Here is a 25,868-nt window from a genome sequence, read left to right on the forward strand (position 1 = left end):
TCGCAAACTCCCCTAATTCCAACAGTACAAACAGTGCACAATGATGGTAGAATATTTGCTATTCTTTACCTTTAAAGAACATTCAATCATCAAAATTACTCTGTTATAGGACGTATACGTAGTAAGAATTGTGCCAGCATTTATGTACCATGATTTGATGAGTGCTGTTGTTGTTGGTGTGTGTGTGGGGGAGGGAAGGGGGGGGGGGGGGCAACCAAGCAAAATTCACAAAAGTTATTAGCCTCCGACATGAATCAGCTATACATCTACAAACAATGCATCTGAGGACAGGCTGTTCTTAACACCAATCATAATTTTCACTTCTTTACCTAACAGTAAAAACAGAAAGGAAGCGGGAAATAGAAGAGAAATACGAAGGCGAAAACATTTCTGCTGTCCTCAAGTACACCCATGCCTCGGTGCTGCACAAACGATCGTGTTCTTAACACTTTAACACGTAAACCACGAAATACCAGCTTCTTGTCCCGTACGAAGTGCTGAGCACTAAACCAATGTAGAATTCACAAAGTCCTTTCATCACTCTTCGCCCGGAACTATTTAGACAATTGCCAGATGAATAAAAATTCAAAAAGACAAGCGCAGAAGGATCCTTTGTTTACTCACGCATTCCCTTTTCGTATGATTTTGGAAAGTCTTGAAATGTACAAGGGAAGAACAAAACAAAACAACATTCCTGCTTTATCCCTTTGTAGACTGATGACCAGAATCTTCAAAGAGTTTTGTGAGACACAAAGAAGAAGAGCAAAAAAGCTGGAGATAGGGAAAAGCATACCTCCAGCATCCGAGGTGTGGACGTGCACAAAATGCATTCTAAACTGCCGCTGCCTTATTAAGGCAGTGTTCTTTATTTTGTGCTAGAAACCATTCCTACATCTGCGTATAAACACGTCAGTATCCAGTCATTTGTGCAGCGCTCAACACAAATTAACACAGTCTACACACAAAATAAATATGAATTGATGTTCCCACCTTCGAAAAACTTCCCCTGCTCACTGCGATCAACTCAAAATAGGCTTGATCGATTTGTGTTCAATTTTCCCTGCTAGGCCTGTGAAATCCATCGAAAGCGTCATGCTGACCTTTGATCTCTGAATAGTCATCAGTGAACTCTGACCCCTGACCGTGTGCATACATGGACAGTGATGTATAACTTTGATATGACTGTCCAGAGAGTTTGATCCTGTTAATTATAACTGAGGAGAGAGGACGACTGTACACGTATACATTCACACATCAACATCTACAAGATGTGAAATCGGGATACACTATACAGTAGTTTTCCTACCGGATATAGCGTTTTCATTGTCGTGCTCGTACGTCTTTCTGCGATCATGACAGTATGGCGCAGCAGATGACACAAAAGAATGGCGCTTGACGTACACGATTGTCATTGATCTCAGCGCGTTCGAAGTCTGTCCACTACATTTACCACGTTCAGAGTTGGCACCACACGCGACGGGGTCATCCCATGAGTCCGGCATCCACGAGTTATACGGCCCACGAGTTTGACATCGAAAAAAGGTCCACGAGCCATACAGCCCACAAGTCATACAGTCCATGAGCTCGACAATGGGCAGATAGGCCCATGAGTCCGACACTACGCAAACAAGGCCCATGAGTCCAACACTATAAGCAAACAATGCCCATGAGTCCGACACTAGGCAAAAAGGCCCACGAGACCAACGCTGCGTACATTAAGCCCCGTGGTGTAATGAGTTGCAGACTTGTGGGCCTTACTTGCCTAGTGGGCTGTATGACTTGTGGGTTTCAAACTCGTGATCGACGCGCACACCATGTGACATGCAAGCTTAAAAATCGTGGACAAAAGACAGAAAAAAAAATGTCCCTCTCGGTTGCTATCATTATCATACCAGGCAGGCATAATATAATATCATAATTTTGTATTTTTATATGTAACCTTCTATGTACTCTTTTTCTTTCTTACCTCTTTATAACTGGTCCCCACGGAAGACCAGCAGCACCAGAAAAGTGCAGCTGATTATGGGCCATCCAGCCATTATCTTTATCTTGAAGGCAAAAATCTCACTACATCAGTGAGTCAATCTTGCTCTAAAATCTCACCCCGTCAAACATCATTATTGCACCATTTTTCACAGGACGGTCACTCCATTTTCTGGGATATAAGTGGCCTCTATTTTGCTTTCTCTATCCTTGACCCTTTTAAGACATGCGGTAATCCACTTTCAACTGCGAGTCAATATACATTTTCTCTTTGTATTCCTTTAATCATCAAGCTTGTATGGCACGAAGACATTAGGCAGTATCTATTTCCGTAAAAATAAATGAGTGCACCGGAAAAGCTTCAAATATAGAAAACGAAAATGCAAATATGACTTGTACGACGCGAAGAATATTTGAATGTGCAAATGACCACAATTTCCGTGTCCTCAATTCCTGTCTTTCATTCTTGGATAAAGAGTAACATAAAAGAAAAACTATTAGGTAACAGTAAGTAGGGACTAAATAAAATTGGGAGTATACCTGATACGTGAAGGCTGGAAATCATTTTTTCTTTCAATCTGTGAGATCTTAGAGACTTTCAGATTTACACATATTGGACAAAATCCTAATGTAAGTGACTTAATTCCATTTTCCAACTCCTCAACCCTATATAAAAAAAAAGAACCTTTTCTTGTATTTGTGGTACAATATCTAACAGAGTCGTAACCACTTCAGAGCGAATATGACAGTGAGTGGTCTGGTTGCTCATGTAATGATAATATTCTATTGCTCAGCATTCGGGAAATCAGCCCGCTAATTTACAGCTTCCAACGTCTCCTTGTTTTGCAAATTCATGACTTCCGGATGCCACAGATATGTCATTCAACCAATCTCATTTTTGTCTCTGCCAATTTGCACGTGATATTGGTCTCTTAAAGGGATGGTACCGTTCCGGTTGAGATGGGGCTACAGGTTTCCAACGTATTCTTTTATGATTTTTTTTTTATATAGATAATGTGAAACCTCTTCTGAAAAATGAAAGGGCATAATGGAATTCAAAATTTATCTGATGAAAATTGGCTTTGAAATGGCTGAAATATCCAATACAAGCAATCCGAATAAAAGGTTGGACCCACCTTTTATTGGTTTCGCTCTGTTTTACTTTGTTTCTTTCGTAAAGTGTTTTTAAGTATCTTGCATAAAGTTAAAAGCTGAATCCTCAACTCAATCAATACTATACTATCCCTTTAATCTGAGACGTTCCGTCTTTCCTGTCTTGATGCTTGTGTGTGTGTGTGTGTGTGCGTGTGTATGTGTGTGTTAAAATCAAGGTATTCTAACGCTTCCCCTTCTCTAAGAAAACACTTCATGAATTCCGTAAAAGAGAGACGCCAATCAATCAGTGATGAATCGAACGCCAATTTATTTTAGTATGATGAAGTTGCGGTCTATTGGACCAAAACAGTCAAGCTCCCATTCCATTCTCATCTGATCCCCAAGATTCAAAGATTTTGGCGTTCCTATGATTTCCGATGAAATCTGATCCGACAAGCTCCGGAGACTCACACCAAGGCTCACCGAGGATGATATACCAATACCAGACATGCCAGAAGAGCCCCAGAACCAAGACTCAAGTTTACTTTGAGTTGGCTCAGTCGGTAGCGCGTCTGCCTCCGACCCAAGCGACCCGGGTTCAAACCCGAGTCTGGATTGAGCAATGCTGCTGGGTGTAATCATACCGTCCCCTCCTATAGCAAGAGGCAAAACACTCTGTCCCTCGGATAGGACATAAAATGGAGGTCCCGTGTATGAGAGAGTCACAACTCATGCACGTAAAAGAACCCGCTTCATTCATTCATCCCAAAGAGCAGGGTGTTTGAAGTGGTCCCGCCTCACATCCAACTGGACCCCATTGAAGATCAGCTTAGCGTAGCTGCATGATGGGCTACACTATCCAGCCATCTTCTCAGTTGGAAAATGAACAAACAAATAAACCTACGAGATGATTATTTAACTGTCGAAAACTCAACAGACTGTCATATAGGACGGCGGTTGGACACGTCCGATAGTCGCCTAACACAAGTCTAACACACATCGAACACTTATCGAACTGACTCGACACTTATCCGACACTGGGGGACAACACTGCTGCAATATCAGACGTTCTGTTCGAAGGATCCATGATAAGGATTCACTGTATATATGGATAGCAATTGTATCGTGTATAAAAAGTTGTGGCTGTTGATTTTTTTTTTCATCCACAACTATATTCACAACAGGCATTTTTGCACATGTTTCTGAGACCCGTTTTTTATCGAAGCCTGTTCAAAAACAATGCAATCTACCCGTGAATTATTACAGCATCAAGATTCTTTCTGTCTCTGATGTAAGCGACACCCATCAACCCTCACACGAAAAGCCTTTGAAAAACACTATAAGTATTCAGAATGTCTGTTTGTCTTTCTGTTTTTGTTTTTGCTTCTTCTTTTTTCTTTTCTTTTTTTTTTTTTTGGGGGGGGGGTCTTTCTGTCTCTCTTTGCTCGTCCTGATCAGGAGTTTTAAAGTAAAAGTTAACGCAAAAGACACAACTACACTAATTTACAATACTAGGGGAGTTCTATATCTTTCACTTTTCGAAAATAAAAGCGCAAACAACTTAACTGCCCTTGGGCATTTTGTGAGTCTTGAAATGGAGACAAAGGACAATGTGCTGGAAGCCAAACAGCATTCTAATAAGTCATCTAAAGGATAACATATAATTTACTGTGTCCTCGAAAAAAAAAATAAAAAAGACTTGTTTGTTTGTTAGCTTCATTTTCATCTGAGTAGATGGCTGGATAGCGCATATTCAGCTGCAACAACTGGTCTTCCATGGGACCCAATTAGATGTACGGCGGGACCACTTCACCGAGTTACACACCCTGCTCTTTGCGATGAATAAATGAAGCGGGATATTTTACGTGTGAATCTCTCACACACGGGACTTCCATTTTATGTCCTATCCGAGCGACAGAGTGTTTTGCCTCTTACTAGAGGGGGTGGTGTGATTGATTACACACAACATTGCTCAGTGGGACTCGGGAATCGAACCAGGGTCCTTTGGATCGTGAGGCAGACGTACTACCGACTGAGCTAACACACCGCCCTCAGTTACCAAGAAGCAGTTTGAAACTTCTTGCAAATTCACTCATTTATGTCCCTCTTTGAATATGTTGTAATGCCTGGTCAAACTACTCACAAAATACGAAAGACGTAATAATCATACAACATAAAAAAAGATGGCACGAGTTCTCACATGTGCTGATGTTCGATCTCCGACTCGGGCAATATTAAATGAATTGAGATGGGGTACACATTGAACAAAGGTGGACGTTTCACAAATGACCATGCTGAAGGGCCACATGTGTCCCAGCGAAATATACAAATTATGAACGGGAAGAGCCGTTCTCCATCCATCTTTATCAAGACACCGAATCCTGAATCGCCATATCATCTGTCAACCATGCTTGTCCGGTCTCGTTAACTACAAAGCCACAGAATTAGAAGCACAGTATAAAAATATGGGTGTGATCTTGCCAAAAACCTGGACATACTTGGGAAAAGGGAGATTTTCCCACTATGCCGTTTTAATCTGGAACCAAACAGGCACCCTCAAAACAAGCTTTTACCAATCTTTAATGCAGAAGATCGTGAGACAGATATAAAAATGAGCAAATACTATGCCTTTGATTGCCTCCGAATTCCTTTATTCATTCTGCACTCTTACTAACAGAATGTTGAGGGAATATATCCTCAAAGCTGCCACTATAATATTATAGAGGTTGTCTGATGCTACTTGTAGCGAAAGTGTTCATGACATTCGATGTCTTAATTAAGGATGGATGGATGCGGCTCTTCAGGTTCATATATCGCTGGGACACATGTGGCCTTCTTCCACTGATATTTTTTTTCCTCTGTGCATGTGATGGATTCTATATAAGAGACTAATCATTAGGCGTAATGCACAGACGGCATATATCTGTCACGTCATATGTCGGCCCTTACGGCGAGCACATTGCACAATATTTCGATCTGCGTCTTTTTCGTCACAGTTTGTGAAATCGATGAAATGAAATTGAATCCAGCTGCGCACTGGTCCATCAGTTCGCAGGTGGACATATCCTTACTTGGGGATACGCTATCTCTGATATGTGAGAGGAAAATCCATCCAGGTTCAAATTTCTTCCCCCGCTATGGTTTGTCTTACAACAATAAATTGAAAAGGATTAAATTTCCCATCTGTAGAAACCTGTCGTGAAGGACAAACCTTGACAAGTGCATGAAAATTACATATCTATTTTTTTTTTTTATTCCGGTCGGTGGGCTTCCGCAAAATGAACGATGGAATTATTTGAGTTTAATATCAAATTGTGGCAAAGAAGAGCTTTTCCAACGATCTATATTGAGACTGGATAACAGTTCTAAACCATGGGAATGTGATGAAATTAGTGAGTGTAAAAATGCCTCTTTTCACAATGCAAGAGTGTCGGACGTTTTGTACGTCACAAAACATGACCTACTTCCTATCATGTACAGATTTGCAATGTACTTAGTGAGAAACTGATTCATAACATCACGTTACAAGAACCCCAGAAAAAGAAAATGATGTTCACTATTCAGCTATGTATTAGCCCGTATCAACTTCGGTATTATCCAATGTATGCTTTCTGAGTTATTAACGATCAAAAGTGTATCATTTTTCTAACACCTAGATGCAATTAAGCAAAATGCAGGCTCATTTCTCCACGTTTGTCTCCACCTTTTCCTTTTTCATTTGAGTAGTGAAATACAACATAAACTTGTGGAACGATCTAGCATACTTAGAGAATTATTATAATCAAGGACTACAATACATCATTTGGGCTTACTTGAGTGTGTTCGTGTGTGTGTGTGTGTGTGCGTGTGTGTGTGTGTGTGTGGGTGTGTGTGATACAAAGATTTTCGTTAGTCATTCCACTTCCAGCTAACACAATTTCTGTTTCATTCTGTATTGCGTAAAGTGTACTGTCTCATAGCAGTTGTCGTAAAAAAAAAAAAAATTAGAAATGTCGCTATGGCGACTGATGCCTCCGCCATAATGCATGATTCTCCCAATAGGTGTATGGTACAATGTCTTCACAATGTGTTATGACAGTTTCACAAACCTGACAAAATATTGAAATGACAGGTTTGTCAGAAATATCTTGAATGTTCACTTTCCTTGAACTAGGTTTGCTATAATTGTCTAAGAGTGCGGGTACCTGTATTTGGGGAATTGAGAACTTTTACTTGACTTCTGACGTACCCTTTTATAAGTTTATGCATTGAGTAATTTTCAAGGTATGAAGAAAGAGTGTAATTACAGTATAAAAAATATATATATATTTGCATTTAAACCTGACCTTTTACCCTTAACCTTTGACCTTCTGGCTGGAAATTTCTCAGAGAATGTCCATTAGGGAATACATGTATTTATCAAGTTTAAGTTTTAAAAATAATAATGTAAGCATTGCATATACTAGTATATGAGGGAAATAGTAACATTTTGAGGGTTGACCTTGACCTTTGACCCCCTGACTAGTGACCCATGACCATTACATTCCCTAGAAAATCCCTGCCAGTCAGTACATGTGTATGTACCAAGTTCCATGAAGATACATTGAACCATTTGCAAGAAAAGTGAAATTGTAACATATTCACCTGACCTTTGACCTTTTGACCTTTGACCTTATGACATGAAACTCTCTCTGGAGAATCTTTATGCAGTAGTACATGTCTACAATAAGTTTCAAGATAATACCTTCGGGCATTGCATGGATATGGGGGAAATAGCAATGTTTTTAGCATTTGACCTTGACCTTATGACCTTTGACCTCTTGCCAATGTCACTAAAATCTACTCAACTAATTGCCCCATCATACATCATCCTTGGACCAAGTTTCGTGAAAGCTGCTTCATCCAGTTTAGAGTTGTCACGTAAACAGATAAATTTTAGGATTTGACCTTGATCTTTGACCTTTGACCTCTGTCCAATTTCACTCAAAACCTAATCAAGTGTCCCATCATACATCATCCTCAGACAAATTTTGGTGAAATTTGCTGAATCCAGTCTTGAGTTATCGCGTAAACAGATACAATTTAATGATTTGACCTTGACCTTTGACCTTTGACCTTCGGTCGATTTCACCCAAAATCTAATCAATTAATTGCCCCATCATACTCTATACTTGGACCAAGTTTGGTAAAATTCCAGTCAATATTACTGAAGTTATCGCGTAAACGAATGCGGACGGACGTACGTACGGACGTACGGACGTACGTACGGACGGACGGACAACCCGAAAACATAATGCCTCCGGCACCACTTCGTGGCGGAGGCATAAAAAAAAAAAAAAAAAACCGCCAGCACTGTTACAACGATAAAAATATCCATTTCTTTCTCTGTTTGAATCATTCGTACATGTATATTAAAAACACAATATTCCTGTAAGTGTATCTATCTTGAAACCCGTAGATGAAACAAGAAATGTTTCTTCATATTTTGTTCCCTCTCAAACAGAAATCACGATGCAGTTCTCTTCCTGCTAACTGAGCTTTACACAATGTTTTTTTTTTTAATTGTATGTTTTATTAACTCATATCACAAACATGATCAAATTATTTACAAATGATTTGCAATGATTAGAGAAACATATGAATAAAACACAAAAAGAAAGAAAAAAGGGTGACAAGACGTTGAAAATAACCTCAAATATCAAGTAAGCAATACGCGTGTACCAAGCCACCGACAGAGTAAATAGACTACATACCTAAACTTAAACAACTAACTATATTATCACAAAAATGGGTTCTTCAAACAGACACCGTACTGGCAGCCCAGCTTTACACAATGTTGCTGCATGTATTTTTGTTTTTCCTTCAAACACATGTCAAAATGCTAATACATGCAATAAACAGATTGACTTTGAAGGAATCTCACAAAGAAAATCACGAAGTCTTAGCGGGTCTCCCCTCATCCTTCTGGACATCCTGTTTATTAGAACTCAGCACAATGCAGCAGAGAAAGAGTGCGCGGGTGGGGCAAAATTCTATTTGAACAAAACATGTTTGTTCGATCTGCTAAAACATGAAACTAGATTAATTATTGGTCCATTATTCGTCAGCCCACAGCGTTTTCGCCCACAAACTGTGGATGAGACCATGGATTCTAAATCTTGAGACCCCGCTGTTGAAATTGTTAGCAATAGTCATGTTTGCTCGTAGTCCTCCAGCCGGGACGGGCAGGTCAACAATCTCGTGGTTTCATGTTACAATGAGCAGTTGATTAACCCTCTGCGTGACAGAATGATTTTTTTGTCCATGGATACGTCTGTAGATTTAGTGCATATCATTTACTCACTGGCATGGAAATGGTTAATTCCCTTTTCCATCACGTAAAATCATTCCAAGCTCAAACCCAACACAACTGTGAGATAATGGCCTGCTCTTCTGCAGAGTTCTCCGAGATCATAGGTCACCTCAAAAGCAAAAGAAATAGCTTACCTTGCCCCAAATCTTGCCGGATGCCCCCAACAAATCAAATGAGTCGCCACCTGACTCTAGAGAGGCGACCTACAGAAAAAAACAAAGTATTTAAAGAATTTAAGCACTAATTGTAAGTGTAAGTTCACAACATGTTAAAGTGGAATTCAACCTGATAAATAAAAGAAGATGAAGAGAATCGTAAAAGCTTCATCACAATCAGATCTGGCATTATTAGACAGTCATTGCCTTTTAAAGTTTGTCATGTTTTAATATAACCATAGCCTTGACTCACTGATTGATTGATTGATTGATTTAATTTCTGAACGATATACATGTAGTAAGAATATTAATATTCAAGTCACAACTCACTGAGTGGCGATAAAGAGAGAGAGAGGGGGGGGGAAGAATGAGGAGAAAAAAGAAAAAAAAAAGAAAAAAGTGCAGCCGTGTGTTGCGCAAAATGCGAAGTGACTCATTAATCAATCAACCAAGCGAAACTTTCTTGCAAAAGCATAATACACACGAGTTCGTATTCTGATATTCTAAAGCGCGTATCAAAAAAAAAAAAAAAAAAAAGTAATCCAACTTTGGAGGGCTACTATGTCATCATTGTCAGCTATGGAGAGCTCAATGTTGGTTGTATAGAAAGGGGAACTCTTCCTCTTTCCATTGATACCTAATTATGTCGACAAATGTCATGCATGACTGAACACATGAACTTTAACGACAACAATACCAAATTGCACTTTTTCCAAGTTTGCGTGTTATTGTGAAGGAACAGCGCATGTCTCACTGCATGGATGAGATCTGTAAATGAAAGTGGCCCAAGTAGGCCAGCATGTACGAATGTAGGTTTGTGTTTAGGGTTTGTGTTTGCGGGTTTTTTTCTAACATTTTATGGTCCAATAATTTGGTCGCTCCCACAGAGGCCAACCCACACAGTCCATTTTTCTCTGTTCATATTCAAGACATAGCTCCCAGTGACAAATCATGTCTTGAATACGAAGAGAGAAATATGGATAATGGTTTGGTCTCTATGAGAAAACCCAAATTATCGACAACGTGGCCATGTTGCAGGTTATGAACCATAAAAGGTTCGAAGAAACCCTAAACACGAATCTGCAGTCGTGCAGGCTGGCCTGATGATTTGAGCACTTTCACTGACAGATCTCATCCATGCAGTGAGACATGCATCGTTCCTTCACAATAACACGCAAACTTGGAAACAGTGCAATTTGTCATTGTTGGCTACACAGTATACACTTACACGCACACACACTCACACACACACACACACACACACACACACACACACACACAAAACCAGAACAAATCTTTCTTCCAACTGAACAGCATCGCAAAACCGCAGTACTTTTATTCAACCCTCCAAGGAAGGGCTTCTATTTGTACACGTCAAAATATGCACAATGTTTCTCCACAGAGGAAAATTCATCAACCTGTCTGACTAGTTAAACTTTCAACAACGCTGGCATTCTGCATGCACTATACAGTATATACCACACAATAGCAAGACATCTATGGAAACTTATCCCACCAGGAAATAGTAGCCCTTTAACAGTTTGGGCCTCGAGCATTAAACTATGAATGAGTGGGAAACGGCGTTTCGTGGTTCAGCATCTTGGGGTGCAATCAGAATCGGATATCACACGGAAATACAAACAAAGAAAGATAAATGAGTCGCATGAGACATACACATCGTTGAGACCGAAAAGTGATTCATCAATTATTGAATTTCAAAGAAAAATAAAAGGGTCACTCTGTGTACATATTGTACAAACGATATGATTATATACCATCAATCCCTTTGCGCAAGAAGTAGGGTGGAACAGATTGAAAATGGTGCCAAGCATGGGTTTTATAATTTACTGCAACGCTCTAGATACATCTAACCTAGTTCGATAAAGAGGCTGAGGGAACAGCTAGTCACAAGTTGAAAGATTAAAGCCACTATTTATCATTTGCAGATGAAAAAAAAATCAGCTTTAGTGCTTCAAAATAATTCTAAAATGTGAGGTAGGGATAGAAACAACCAACGTAAAAATTTTAATCAGTATGATCAACAAGTATTGTTGGATTATGATACAAAATGTGAACAATAGTTTTATCAAAATTGTTTCTAGAATAAAGCTGTCTTCAGTTATGGTTTATTGAGAATATCAGTGATATCTCCTTATAACTGCGGCTTTATTGCCAAATTTTTATATGCTAGAATGTTTTGTGATACAACTGATCTAAACACACGCATCAGATGTGATAATTGGAACATTTTTCAATCACTGCTCCCAATGGTAAACAGAGGCTTTTAGGGATAAACATCCCGTTTTCCATGATTTTTTTTTTTATTTCAGCTTCATCAAGGAAAGCAAAGAGTGCATCAAACCTGCAAATTTTCTTCACCTTACAAAGAAGAAACGAAATCATCAAAGACTTTAACTGCCACTGTCAACAATCAATTTGAACACATCATGTCACAGGAAAATTGTACTAGCGACTTAGGCAGCATTTACTATTTAAAAACAACAAACATTCATAAGTTACTGCTGAAGATACCAAGACAAATGAACAACCCTTTACCCTTAGCTCCCTACCAAGAAAAAAAAAATCTGGTGTATTTTGTAATTATTCATTTACCACTCGTGGGATGGATATCCCTTTCAGCAAATTGCTGTTTTTCGAAGGGGTCCAACCAAAGTAAAAACAACATAATAATACACAAAACATTCAGTAGGGGAGAGTAGTAAAAAACAACAACAAACAACTAGAAATGTCGCTTTGGCGACTGGTATGCCTCCGCCATAATGCATGATTTTCCCAATAGGTCTAGATAGTACATGTGGACAATGTGTGATTACATTTTCACAAAATTGGCAAAATATTGAAATGACAAGTTTGTCACAAATGTGTTGAATGTTCACCTTCCTTGACCTAGGTTTAATTGGATGAATAGGAGAGCATGTATCTAGGGATTTAAGGACTTTAACTTGACTTTGACCCATTCATACATTTAGGCATTGAGTAATTTTCAAGGTACAGGTGTGGAGAAAAAGTGCAATTTCTGAATTGAACAGTAAATTGTTACCATTTTCATCTGGCCCTTGACCCTAAAATTCATAAGATAATCACTTTCAGGTAGAACATGCATAATATGTACTAAGTTTCAAGATAACTTGAGCCACTTCCGAGATATGGAGGAAAAAGTTAGTTCAGCACTTTCACTTGATCTTTGACCTTATGACCTTTGAGGCAAAAAAAGAAGAAAAAAGAAACTTTCCAGAGAATTTCTATTAGGTTACACATGTATGCATACACCAAGTGTAAAAAAAAAATAACCCTGCTGGCATTGCATGATAGGAGGGAAATAGTAAAATTTTGAAGTGTTGCACTTGACGTTTGACCCCTGACCTTTGACCCCATGAACCCTACATTCTCTAGATAATCACTTCCAGTCAGTATATGTATATACTATGTTCCATGAAGATACCTTGAACAATTTTCCAAGGTATGGAGAAAAAAAAAAGTTTTAATATTTTTACTTGACCTTTTGAACTTCGACCTCATGACCCAAACTTTCACCAGAGAATCTTAATTGGGTAATACATGTATACACTAAGTTTCAAGAAAATATCTTCAGGCATTCAATAGATATGTTGGAAATAGTGAAATTTTATGTATTTGACCCTGACCTTTTGACCTTTGACCTTTGACCTCATGACCCAAACTTTCACCAGAGAATCTTAACTGGGTAATACATGTATACACTAAGTTTCAAGAAAATATCTTCAGGCATTCAATAGATATGGTGGAAATAGTGAAATTTTATGTATTTGACCTTGACCTTTTGACCTTTGACCTTGAGCATGTGCACCCAGACGTTGATAGGCACAACTTCACCCCCTAATACACATACATGCCAAGTTTCATTAGGATACCTCAACGGGTTTTGATAGTTACCTTGTCCACAAAATTCATTACGGACGGACGGAAGGACGGACGGACGGACGGACGGACGGACGGACGGACGGACAACCCGAAAACATAATGCCTCCGGCACCACTTCGTGGCGGAGGCATAAAAAGAAATGACTAAACAAGAAATACACAAATTTAACTGAAACAGTAAACAAATAACAATATACGCAAGGTACATGAAGTCAATGAACTCAATAGAGTAAAAAAAAATCAAAGGTAGGGAGAAAAAAAGAATAGTAACTCGTACATTATTACCAAATCAAAATGCCATAAAATCAATAATGTAAGGCATTCAGTGTAATTGGAATGGTGTTCAAATGTATGCGGTTCTTGTCAAGAATTTTGTATTTCAAAAAATGTCAGAAAATATTAAGTGATATTCAAGTGACCTCGGTGTGAGAAAACTATGAGGCTGAAACAAAAATAATAATAAGAAGAAGATAATTTACAATAATAGGAGACTGAAACATCGGGAGCACGGCAAATGCATGATTGTCATTTTGTAGCAAAACGGTAAAAAAAAAAAGGATAAATGATGAAGTCCCGTGACATGCATTGTAGAAGGGTGTCTCAGAATAATTTGTCCCATTTTTAAGCAATCAAAAATGCAATGCCATTCCATGCGGAAAGTAACACCATTTAGAGTCACACACGGCCGGGTCACATAACGGATTTGATCCGGGTAAAAAATGAGCCGGATTAGTCCCGGAATGGAGGGTAATTTATGCTACAATCACACACGGCCGGATTTCGAATCGGGTCCATAAGAAATTGAAACCGTATCAACCCGGTTCGAGCTGTAGAGACCGTATCGAACCGTATAAAAATCTGCTTTAAATCCTTAACTGAATCCTTTTCGACCCCTATCGACCCGGGAGTCAACCTGCTTTGATCGACCCGGATGGAAACCTTGTCATCATTCGTTGCATGAAGGTAATGCGGTATACGGCAAGGATCCATACGATTTTACGCTGCGGGTTGCAGCGGGTCGATGCGAGTCAATGCGGTTCGAACCGGGTCAATTCGGATATCGATACGGAATTGAAATCCGTGGGAAATTTTGAACATGACCAAAAAATTTTTCACCGCCGTATCGTAGCCCCCGGAATCCATCAGGAATTGAAACGGCTTACGATGCGGGTCAATGCGGGTATCTACGGCTCGGACCAGGTCGATACGGTTCTAGTTCTTTATGGACCCGGTACGAAATCCGGCCGTGTGTGACTCGAGCATAAAGAAAGTATCACAGGAAATATGCGATTTTATCAAACAAAAATAAGGGAATTTAAAAGGTGACATTTTCGAAGTAGTCTTGTTTGTAAAGTAGACCTTCGTGCATTCATACATTTTGATTTGCTACGCAAGCCCACGTGAAGGATGACGTAATAGCAGGAGCACATTGACGGAGCTGAGAAAGCACGAAGTTCTACGAGCCGCCGTGGAATTCTTGCGAGTAAACCCCACTGAACTCAATGGTAAACCCATATGCGACCTGGCCAAAAAAAAAATCCGCCACTACTGCGATGTCACAAACCCGCATGCGTGTGCTGAATGCATGACATATTGCAGCGGGCGCGAGGGGGGGGGGGGGGGGGGGGGGGGGGGAGGGGGGAGGGGGGAGGGGGGGGAGGGGGAGGGGGAGGGGGGTCGCAGTTACCATGCATTCGCATCATAATGCCCGCGCGCATGGGACCTTTGTGCAAGGGGTCCGTTTCATAAAGACTGATAGTAGTATTGATCTTAAGAGGGTATCATATTGAATGGCTAATGTTTGCGAATGTTTGCGAATGTTTGCGAACATGGTGAAATTCAGGTGTCGTCATTCTTCGTAATCAGTTGCAATCATGTTCTTGTATTGCTGTAATCAAATTCGCAAACACTTTTTCTTGTCGCAAAAAAAAAAAACACCAACTGAAAACTATGATGCGAGTTTGATTGTAACTCTTTACTAACCATGATGAAACCTAAAATTCGCTACGTTCACAAACATTTGTCGCATAGTGAGATACCCTCTTTACGGTTGACGCGATTCAAAAAAAAAGTTAAGCTCGATCTCCAAATGAATCTGTGCTTTAAATCAAGCGTAAGTATTTTAATGAAAGAGGTTTACGATCAGTATTTGGGGTATTTGATCATACCCTCGAATTCACTGACTTACGCTCACTAAATCGAGCTAAAGACCACGCGCAACTCTTTCTGAATCAGAAAGCGTCCTCGAGTGTGCCCCCTGAAACATACCTTTAGTAAACCTACATTTCCCCTTTCTTCTATGATTTTTAGCAATATAAGAATAATTTCTATTGCTCGAACAATGCGATCACGTTTAAGCTTTTAATGAATACATTTCAGACGAATGGCAAAGTGAAAGTGGCTCGCTCACTCTTTTCATAAGTTATGATGATAGTCCTTCGCAGTGACGTTTGTTTTACTACGTTTAATTTCCTAGAAATTTGAATCAAAATGTTCTATAAACCCGACTTTCACACTCTGTTCTTACAAAAAGTCCCTATCGTGATAGCCCCCTCCCCCGCTTGGTCACTTCGCTCCCTCGCCGAGGATCTTACACCGTCACATAATGTACCCCCGTATGTTATAACCGTAGTCCATCACACTAATTTTTTTTTTTCGCCATGTCTAATTCCCCACAAATTTGCTTTTAAATGCTCTATAAACGCGACTTTTGTACTGTTTTTACAAAAAGTCCCTACAGTGGGAGGGGGGTATACCCCCTCCCACACCCTACCCCTGCTCGGTCGCTTCGCTCCCTCGCCGAAGATCTTACACCGTCACATAAATGTACCCCCGTATATTATAATCATAGTCCTTCTCACTAAATTTTTTCCACTATGTGTAATTTCCTCGAAATTTGGTTTTAAATGCTCTATAAACGCGACTGTTGTACTCTGTTTTTACAAAAAGTCCCTACCGTGGTACCTCCGCTCGGTCGCTTCGCTCCCTCGCCGAGGATTTCACACCGTCACAGTGTGTGCCCCCGCCAAGATTTTGCCCCCTCAAAACTAAAAGTGTTCCGGCGCGCATGCTAATATCAGACGTAAAATAGAAAGTAATGGATATTTTCAGCCTTCAGGTTGCTAGTTTCCACATATAGTGATATTGACCATAACCACATACCGATATAATACCCACCTACGTGTATATGCTGTAGGCTATTGGACTGTTATGAAAACATGACATTATCATCCAACTCCTTAAATATGCACATGTGGTTTAAAAACCAATATCAGTGTTTTGTGAAAATATGTGAAACATAAGAATTACGTAGCTTCTAAACTTCATGTTCTTTCTATTTTTCCAAGAAACTTCTAATCTTCTGTTCGTTTGATTGCTGTATTCACTGAAGTCGCTTTGAGGTTGAATGGCATGGCATTAAGGTAGTAACTAAGGTGGGAAGAAACATATACCTCCTAACTTTGGTAAAGAGAATTAAATGACAATCCATATAAATCTGAGTTGCCAAAGCTCTTAACATGCTGTACTTGGATGATGAATTTTAAGTAGAAACATTCATCCCATGAAGAGACATCTAGGTCGGCAAGTCCAAATTTCTTGACGCTAATGCGAGTGTAAATATATATGACTTTGTGGGGATACAACGCGAAAGCGAGAGAGAGAGAAAAAAAAATCCTCGTCGCTTTCTTTCTTTTTTTTTTTTCTTGGCCAAAATAGGCAGAAGCTCTACCGATTTGTCTTCGTACAATATTTGAGATGGAAAAAAAAATCAACCCCCCCCCCCAAAAAAAAAGAAGACCAAATATACTGCAAAAAAAAAAAAGTGCAGGAGGTTTGAAAACACCATCGTAACAACTGTAGAAAGATAAGATATACACCCAGCAAAAAAAAAAAGTAAACACTTTTTCTAGTGTATATTTTTCATAGATTTGATAAAAATCTTTGTGTCATATACCATATTAAAGGTTATTTAATTCCCTATGGTCCTATAAAGTAGGGTAACACAATAGGACATTTTACACATGAGTGAACCCAGTCTGTTTGTCTTCCAAGGCACAAAAGTAAAAATTGCAGAATTTGATATTTAGTCAATCATTTGTAAATGCACTTTAGGATAGCAATGATAACAAATGACCAATTTAACACAATTCTGAATGAATATCAAAAATCAGTTTTCGTTCCCTTGCATCTCTTCATATCCTTTAAAAAGAAAAATTCAAGAACCAGTTATCATTTTCAATGTGCTTAATTCAAAATAACATTTTGAATTTCTACTATTTTGTTAATATTGCCTCTTCTGTAATGTCATTTGAAATTGGATTTGACAGACGATCCTGCAGTGACTTTCTTTATCTGTGGGGGCTACAAAGACATTATAGAGATCAATGGGTAATTTTAGTTTGTGTTTCTTATGGTGTTGGATTTGTCTTTTGTTCTGATTGTTATATGGAAGAGCACATACGCATGAATGAGAATTTGTCTATTTTTGCATTTTTTACTTTGGTGCCCTGGAAGAAAAAAAATGAATATGCTTACTCATACGAAAGTTTCCTTTTTATTGACATTCCAGGTTGATAGCCAATTAAATTGCCTTTAACAGGGTCTATACCCCCATCGATATGTGTAGCCTATAATATTCTATGAGAAATATGAGCCTGAAAAGGTGTTTACTTTCTTTCTTTCTTTCTTTTTTTCTGAGTGCATATACTCATATCAGACAATCTGACAATCAGACTCTGCTGAAGAATCAAGGGTGATTAACCCATTCTATACGGGACCTGGTGCTCTGTATATTAAGTCTATGGGATTTCAGAATGAGGTATGGAGCGGGTTAAGTCTCTGCCAGACAGTGAATAGCATACTTGACATTTGCAACTCACTTCTTTCTTCAAATTAATGAATTATTTTGTCGAGTTACATAAAAACATTTATATAACCAAACAAAAACTAGAAATATCACTTAAGGTGATTAATACCCCCGCCCCGTGACGACAGTCTTACCCAAGGAATGATCTTTCCTTGATCTTCTGCCATTTAAATGCCGCTACCATGGCAACGCAGCTTCCAACACGTCCGAAAAATATGTCTTGCACATCTTCCCACCAAGACTATTGTGTGTGCCACATTTCATAAGCTTTTGTCAAAAACTGAGGAAGTAGTTCAAACCACAAGATCTGTCCTTGATCTTCCGCCATTAATATGCCGTTACCATGGCAACGCAGCTTCCGACACGTCCAAAAAATATGTCTTGCACATCTTCCCACCAAGACCAATGTGTGTGCCACATTTCATGAGCTTCAGTCGAATACAGAGGAAGTAGTTCCATCCGCAAGATCTTTCCTTGATCTTCTGCCATTTATATGCCGTTACCATGGCAACGCAGCTTCCGACACGTCCGAAAAATATGTCTTCCACATCTTCCCACCAAGATCAAGGTGTGTGCCACATTTCATAAGCTTTGGTCAAAAAACTGAGGAAGTAGTTAAATCCGCAAGATCTTTCCTTGATCTTCTGCCATTAATATGCCGTTACCATGGCAACGTACTTTCGGGTACCAAAAAATGCGTCTTGTTCATCTGCAACCAAAGGCACACATCTGTACCAAGTTTCATGGAAATTGGGCGAAAACTGAGGAAGAAGTTTGCAACACAAAATTTTCCATCATTTTGGCTCATAATATGTGAGCTGTTACCATGGCAACATACTTTTTGTCACTGTCAAGAAATGTGTCATGCTGACCTATATCCTAAGACAAACATTCAATATGAATTCCATGAGAATTGGAAGAACACTGATGAAGCAGTTTTGCCATGAAGCATTTTGCTCTATATTTTACCAATAACATGCCGTTACCATGGCAACGCACTTTTTGCCACTGCGAAAATATGTGTCTTGCACATTAACATATTCAGATGAACATCTGTACCTAATTTCATAAAAATTGATCAAAAACTGTGGGAGGAGTTCGCGACGCAAGATTTGTACCCATTTTTGCTCATAATATGCCGTTACCATGGCAACGTACTTTTGGGTACTGTCAAAAAATACGTCTTGCACATCTACAACCCAAGGCACACATCTGTGCCAAGTTTTATGGGAATTGGTTGAAAACTGAGGAAGTAGTTCGCGACGCAAGATTTGCAACGGACCAACCGCCCGACCGTCCGCTGATTCCTATATACCCCCTTCAAACTTCGTTTGGCGGGGTTATTAAAAAAAAAAAAGAAAAAAAAAAAAAAAATCAAAGCCCTGTAATGACTGAAGCCACATTTTCAGATTCGCCGAGAGATGCTGGGCGACGGCTTCACTTCTACGACGGGAATAAAGGAAACACTTGAAATCAGTGCTACTCCAAGGTTGCGCATCAAACTCAGCGGCATCCAAGAAAATACTTTGGTTTCTTTGTATTTACGGCAATTGTTAACCTACCTGCCGCGAACTGATGGCATGACTTTTTTTTTCCTGAAAGGATCAACGTAATGAGTAGGTCCACAAACTACCTCCTCGTGCGATTCAAATTTGTGTCCTGCGTAAATGACAGAATCTACGTGTATCTTGGTCTGATAAGAAAATAACATTTCTTGCCAGGAAATGAAATTTCTTTAGTTATTTCTCTGATTTTCATGATCATAATCATCTAGACATTTATGAGGGAGAAGTAAGTGTTTCAGTCGAAATATGTCCTGATTCAGAGGTGAAAGCAATTGTTATGTTAAAAAAAAAAAAAGGTTTAGTAGAAATACATGGAGTTTCGGTGTTCCTGCTAAAGCAGTTCCTGATCTTTGACTGAGCACTGTATATTTCCATGAGTGTCTAACCATTAAAAAAAAAAAATAGTCACACGATTCTCACGATTCTTCTTCTTTTTTTTTTTTTTTTTTTTTTTGCTTTTACATATGTACTTGTTAGATAATTTGTTCTTTAACTTAAAGGAGAACTAAAAATCAGTGCGACTCCAAGACCAAAGGTTGCGCATCAAGCTCAACAGCAACTGATCAACTGATCAAAAGATTGTTTTTTTTTTTTCTGAACGGATCAAACTACTGAGTAGGTAGACAAACTACCACCTCGTGCGATTCAAATTTGTGTCCTGCGTATTAAAATGACAGAATCTATCTTGGTTTGGTTAGAAAATAGCATTTCTGGCGAGGACATTTAATCTCTGTGGTTATTTTTCTGATTTTCAATGATCATATATTATTTAAACATTAATGAGGGACAAGTAAGTGTTTCAGTCGAAGTATGTCCTGATTCAGAGGTGAAAGCAATTGTTATGTTTAAAAACAAAAGAAGAAAAAGAAAACGTTTTGTACAAATACTTGGAGTGTTTCGGTGTTCCCGCTAAAGCTACTGATTGTTGCCCGAGCACTGTATACATGTATTTCCACGAGCATGATCACTCAATCTATATTCACGCGTTTATTTTCTCTGTTGCTTTTGCTTTTACGTATGTAAACATTAGATGATTTCGTCATTTACTTCGCTTTAATATAGAATTCAAGTGTATAATCCCCCTCCTAATAATACGCATTTTGAAAAATGAGAGCACAACACTGTCAGGATTTATATCAATTTCACTAAAAATTTTAATTGTTAATATTATTAGCATCATTGTCATTACTATCGCCATATCATCATATCGTTGTTGTTGTTGTAGTTGCTGTTGTTGTTGTTGTTGTTGTTGAGTGTCACTAAAATCATCATGATCTCCTGTCAATAATAAATCTTCAAACATTACCACCTTGACAGTTGATTGAAACTGCCTCCAAATCATGACTTTTCAATACAAGGAAAAGTAGAAATTACGCGGTGCGTAATATATGTCCCCGCCGGAAGTAGCATTTAGCAGCAAAATGTACAATATAGGTAAAAAGATCAAGGTCAAAGGTCAAAGAAGTCAAAGGTCAAAATTCTATGTAGAAGTTTTGAAGCCCTCACCTAGTGCCATCACATAAAGCAAACGGAATCGAAATCGGGTTAGAAATGGCGAAGGAGTAGCATTTAATAGCAAAATGTACAATACAGGTCAAAAATCAAGGTCAGAGGTCAAAGAAGTCAAAGGTCAAAATTCTGTGTAGAAGTTTTGAAGCCCTCACCAAGTGCCATCACTTAAAGCAAACGGAATTGAAATCGGGTTACAAATGGCGAAGGAGTAGCATTTTGTAGCAAAATGTACAATTTAGGTCAAAAATCAAGGTCAAAGGTCAAAGAAGTCAAAGGTCAAAATTCTGTGTAGAAGTTTTGAAGCCCTCACCTAGTGCCATCATATAAAGCAAACGGAATCGAAATCGGGTTAGAAATGGCGAAGGAGTAGCATTTTGTAGCCAATGTACAATATAGGCAAAAAATCAAGGTCAAAGGTCAAAGAAGTCAAAGGTCAAAATTCTGTGTAGAAGTTTTGAAGCCCTCACCTAGTGCCATCATATAAAGCAAACGGAATCAAAATCGGGTTAGAAATGGCGAAGGAGTAACATTTTGAAGCAAAATGTACAATATAGGTCAAAGGTCAAGGTCAAAGGTCACAACTGAAATTCTTTATAGAAGTTTCAAAGCTCCCATGTAGTGCTATCATATAAAGCAAACAGAATCAAAATCGGGTTAGAAATGGCGAAGGAGTAGCATTTTGAACATTTTGATCACACACGGACGCACGGACGGACGCACGGACGGACACACGGACGCACCGACGCACGGACGGACACACGGACACACGGACACACGGACACACACACGTACGGAGCCCGTTTCATAGTCCCCTGCTCGAACTCGTTCGGCGGGGACAACAAGATTATGAACACTACAGTTATAAACTTAGGCTCCTCAATCAAGGCTATTTATGCATTTTTTTTCGGGGGGGGGGGAGTGGGGTTATCAAAATGATTCATCTTTACCTTGTCAGCATGTTGTACGTCCTTTTGCATCCCATCCACTTGGGTAAGCTTTTTGGCGATTCCAATCGTAGGAATGTCCGACAGAACCCCAAGGTGACAAGCTGTACCAAAACCTGGAAACAGGTGGCAGAAAAAAAAAATTAACTTATAGAAAACTTGAGTAAATCAATGGAACGCATAAACACTAGAATATTTAAGGGACCTCATTAGTTTATAATCATGCCGAAAAAATAGGGCCAAATGTGGATAAAAAGCTGATTGATTTTCCATTCTTTTCTTCTTCGTTTTTTTTTGTCTTGTTTTGGTTTTGTTTTGTTTTTGTTTTTGTTTTGTTGTTTTTTTAACTACAAAGCATTTTATTTTCTGCCTATATTTTTGTTGTGTGCCCGGGATGTGATTATTGTTGGACTGGGTAATGCTTAGCAAAAGCTATGTATGTGCGTTAGTATATGTATAAGTCCCAGAGAGAGTCGGTTCCTTTTTAATCTTGGCCATAATGTAAATGCACATGTGTTAGTGTAAGTGTTGTTTTATACTTTATGCATCAAATGCATCAAATGCATCAAATGCTCTCTCTCTCTCTCTCTCTCTCTCTCTCTCTCTCACACACACACACATACACACTCGTTGCTGATGAAAATCAAGGTAATGATACATATGCGGCAATTTTAATGATCTAGTTTTATTCATGTTGGATATTTTTTACTTTTTTTTTTGTAAAGGAAACATGTTCTCAAGTCTGGTTAACGGGCTAGGGCCTACATCTTATTTTTTTTTTTTATCTTCATGATACTCTGTTCCATTTCATTGAAACAAGAACACACAAAAAATGTGATGATAAACATTCGACATTGTTTATAAATCTCCAAATGGCTTAGAGAAAGAAACTTGCTACCGAAATAATTTCCTAACATGCCACAGGGTTTACAATATTACAATTGGGAATGACTTGTAAGCATGCCTGTTAGTGCAGAACGTCAGAAACAAACAAACAAACACACACACACACACACACACACACACACACACAATGACACACATAGAGACACAGACACACAATAACCTGCGGGATTTTTTTTTTAATTTTCTTCTTTTTTTTTCAAATATTCATACCTCTTGGATGAAGAATTCCATTTCCATCAACGAATATTACCTAAAGAGAGACAGTACAAAAACACATGCAACATTCAAAACATGATAGTAGGGCCTACATCATTCATATTGCCGATTCCACTTACATGTAAAGTAGCTACGTATTCCAAAGGGAAGAACTTGAAATCACTACATAGCCATTCAATCATTAATAACTGCATTTGGCCCATTTTAGGATACTTCTTCACAATCCCTCAATTGCAAGACGATAACTGAAATCTTTCACATTATAGTATGCTATTAGGGTGTACTACAGTATACCCTGAAGATTAATGCGCTCCTACTCAAAAGCTGATATCTACAAGGTACCGCTTTTAACGAGGTTAATTTGGCGCTCCCGATTTTCTATTACCAGTACTGTATTCAGTTGATCTATTTATTGTTTATGATGTATAACCGGTTATATATGACTTAACATTGGCGTCCGGATGACCCCGCTATAATCATTCATAAAATACGTCAAAAGTTTGAATCCCCTTGTTCTATTAATCAAATCACAGTATAGAGCAAAATCATTCAGAGGCCTTTTATGTAGTATTTGTGAGTAATGTTATTCTTAGGGTTCACGAATAAAAGAAGTAAAAAGCTTCATTCATGCATCTGCAACATAGATCAGTATAAATTGATGGCAATTACATGCAGTCGGATATTAACTGTGTGGTATATAGACAATGATATCGCAGCAAATATCGACCATAGAGTGAAACGAAGGGGTGGGGAAGTGTGGAATAATGAAATCAATGGTACCTGAGGTATAAGGTCCGGTTTAGACTCTCTCAGTCTTTGGAGGCGATCCAGAAAAAACGGAACCTCCCTGAACGCTAGAAAACCTGAGATGTACGGTTGAGTCATGTTAACCGTTTGGCTGTCTTCATAAACAACCTGCCGGGAAAAGAAATGAAAAATAGGAAAGAGCTACGTCAGAGGGTCTTGTCCCCATTTTACTCTGCTCATTGTTCAGTTAAAGCCCCGGTAACACAGCACTCCACGCCCAAATCACGTACAAAAAGTTATGAAAATCTGGTGGACGTGGTCGTAAGTGGTGATTTTTTTGGTCAATTTTGGTTTGGCCGTGCTTTGTACTGGGTATGGCCATTGGCGGCTGTTCCACTGCTGAAGCACTGCCTAAGCACGACTAACCACGTCCAGCCACGTGTTTGTAAGCGGAATATCCATTTGTCAGCGATAAGCCGCTAAACACACGCTATTTCCCGTGCTACCAACGCGTAACACGCGTCAGATGATCGTGCTGTGCCCGTGACAGACCGCTAAACTTTCGCGTTTTTACCGCGTCTCCCCAAGTTTTGATCACTGCCGAAACACGGATTATCACGTGTGTTTCACGTGTGTTGCACGTCTTTACCACGTGTGCCGCCCGTGGTTGTCCGCGGAATAAAACTTTGAGCAGTTCAAAACTTTTTACCGCGTCCGACGCCGTTCCGATTTTCCCTGCGTCCTGCCACGTCTATAAATCGACCGTAGCTCATCTTAAACTCGACATCAACGCGAACATCGTCTGCTTCACGGGAGATCATTTTTTGACGTGTTTAGGCCGTGATTAAGCCGTAAAGCGCTGTGTGACCGGGGTTTTAATTCTACAACATTCTCCAAACTGAATTCTATGTCAGACAACAGGCATGACAGGCCTTGCCTGGTAATGTGAATGCAGTGTTTTAACCTCTGTCCCGCTGTATTTCCCTCTCGCCTTCCCCTCTCCCTCTCCCCTGCCTTTAATCTCTAGGAGCAAGTACTGTCAAATATGTATTTTGTCGCTGATTGATGTGTCATGCCCTGACTATATTTGTTTGCTTTCAAGTATCAAGTATACACGGAGCTGTTAGTAGAACAAGGAGCTGTTAGTAGAACAAGCTTAAGCAACACTTCTTCCAATATTCTTTTGCAGTTGTCCCTCATAATAACATGTTCCTATAAGAATGTGTTATTTGAGTAAGTTTTCACGCAAACTGTATAATAGTGTGTCTTATTTTGATCGAGGCAATTAACTAATAAAGCGTTCATTCATTCTACCTCCATCCATCCATCCATCCATCCATCTATTCATCTCAAAATAAATGACACAGTCAAATCGAATAAAAAAAAGACAGTTTCGGTTTTATGAAAAAGACACCCAATAAAAGTCCGCAGACTAACTACATTCCATGCATTCGGTTCACATCATAATCTGACAACAGGATAAATATTTCATGTAATACAACAGAGACGGAAAAGAAACTAAAAGTAAAAACTCTTTTAAAACCCTATCTTGCATGTCTTTCAAGTAACTGTGGGTTTTTGTTTTTGCTTTTTTTATTTTTGCTTTGTCTCACACGTTAGGCAGGTT

The 25,868-nt window shown here is 39.1% G+C and overlaps 1 protein-coding gene across 1 annotated transcript in view; it reads right to left on the reverse strand.

Moving 5' to 3' along the window:
* LOC140232187 (endonuclease V-like) overlaps positions 1-25,868 on the reverse strand; it is a 75,384-nt gene that overhangs the window by 33,082 nt on the left and 16,434 nt on the right. Inside the window, exons 4-7 of the mRNA XM_072312324.1 lie at positions 24,275-24,409; positions 23,489-23,528; positions 22,376-22,488; positions 9,544-9,612 (exon numbers count right to left, since the gene is read on the reverse strand). Of these exons, the coding sequence (XP_072168425.1) occupies positions 9,544-9,612; positions 22,376-22,488; positions 23,489-23,528; positions 24,275-24,409 (357 nt within the window). The remainder of the gene's footprint in view (positions 1-9,543; positions 9,613-22,375; positions 22,489-23,488; positions 23,529-24,274; positions 24,410-25,868) is intronic.

This window comes from Diadema setosum, chromosome 8, assembly GCF_964275005.1.
Source record: "Diadema setosum chromosome 8, eeDiaSeto1, whole genome shotgun sequence".
NCBI classification, from domain to species: domain Eukaryota; kingdom Metazoa; phylum Echinodermata; class Echinoidea; order Diadematoida; family Diadematidae; genus Diadema; species Diadema setosum.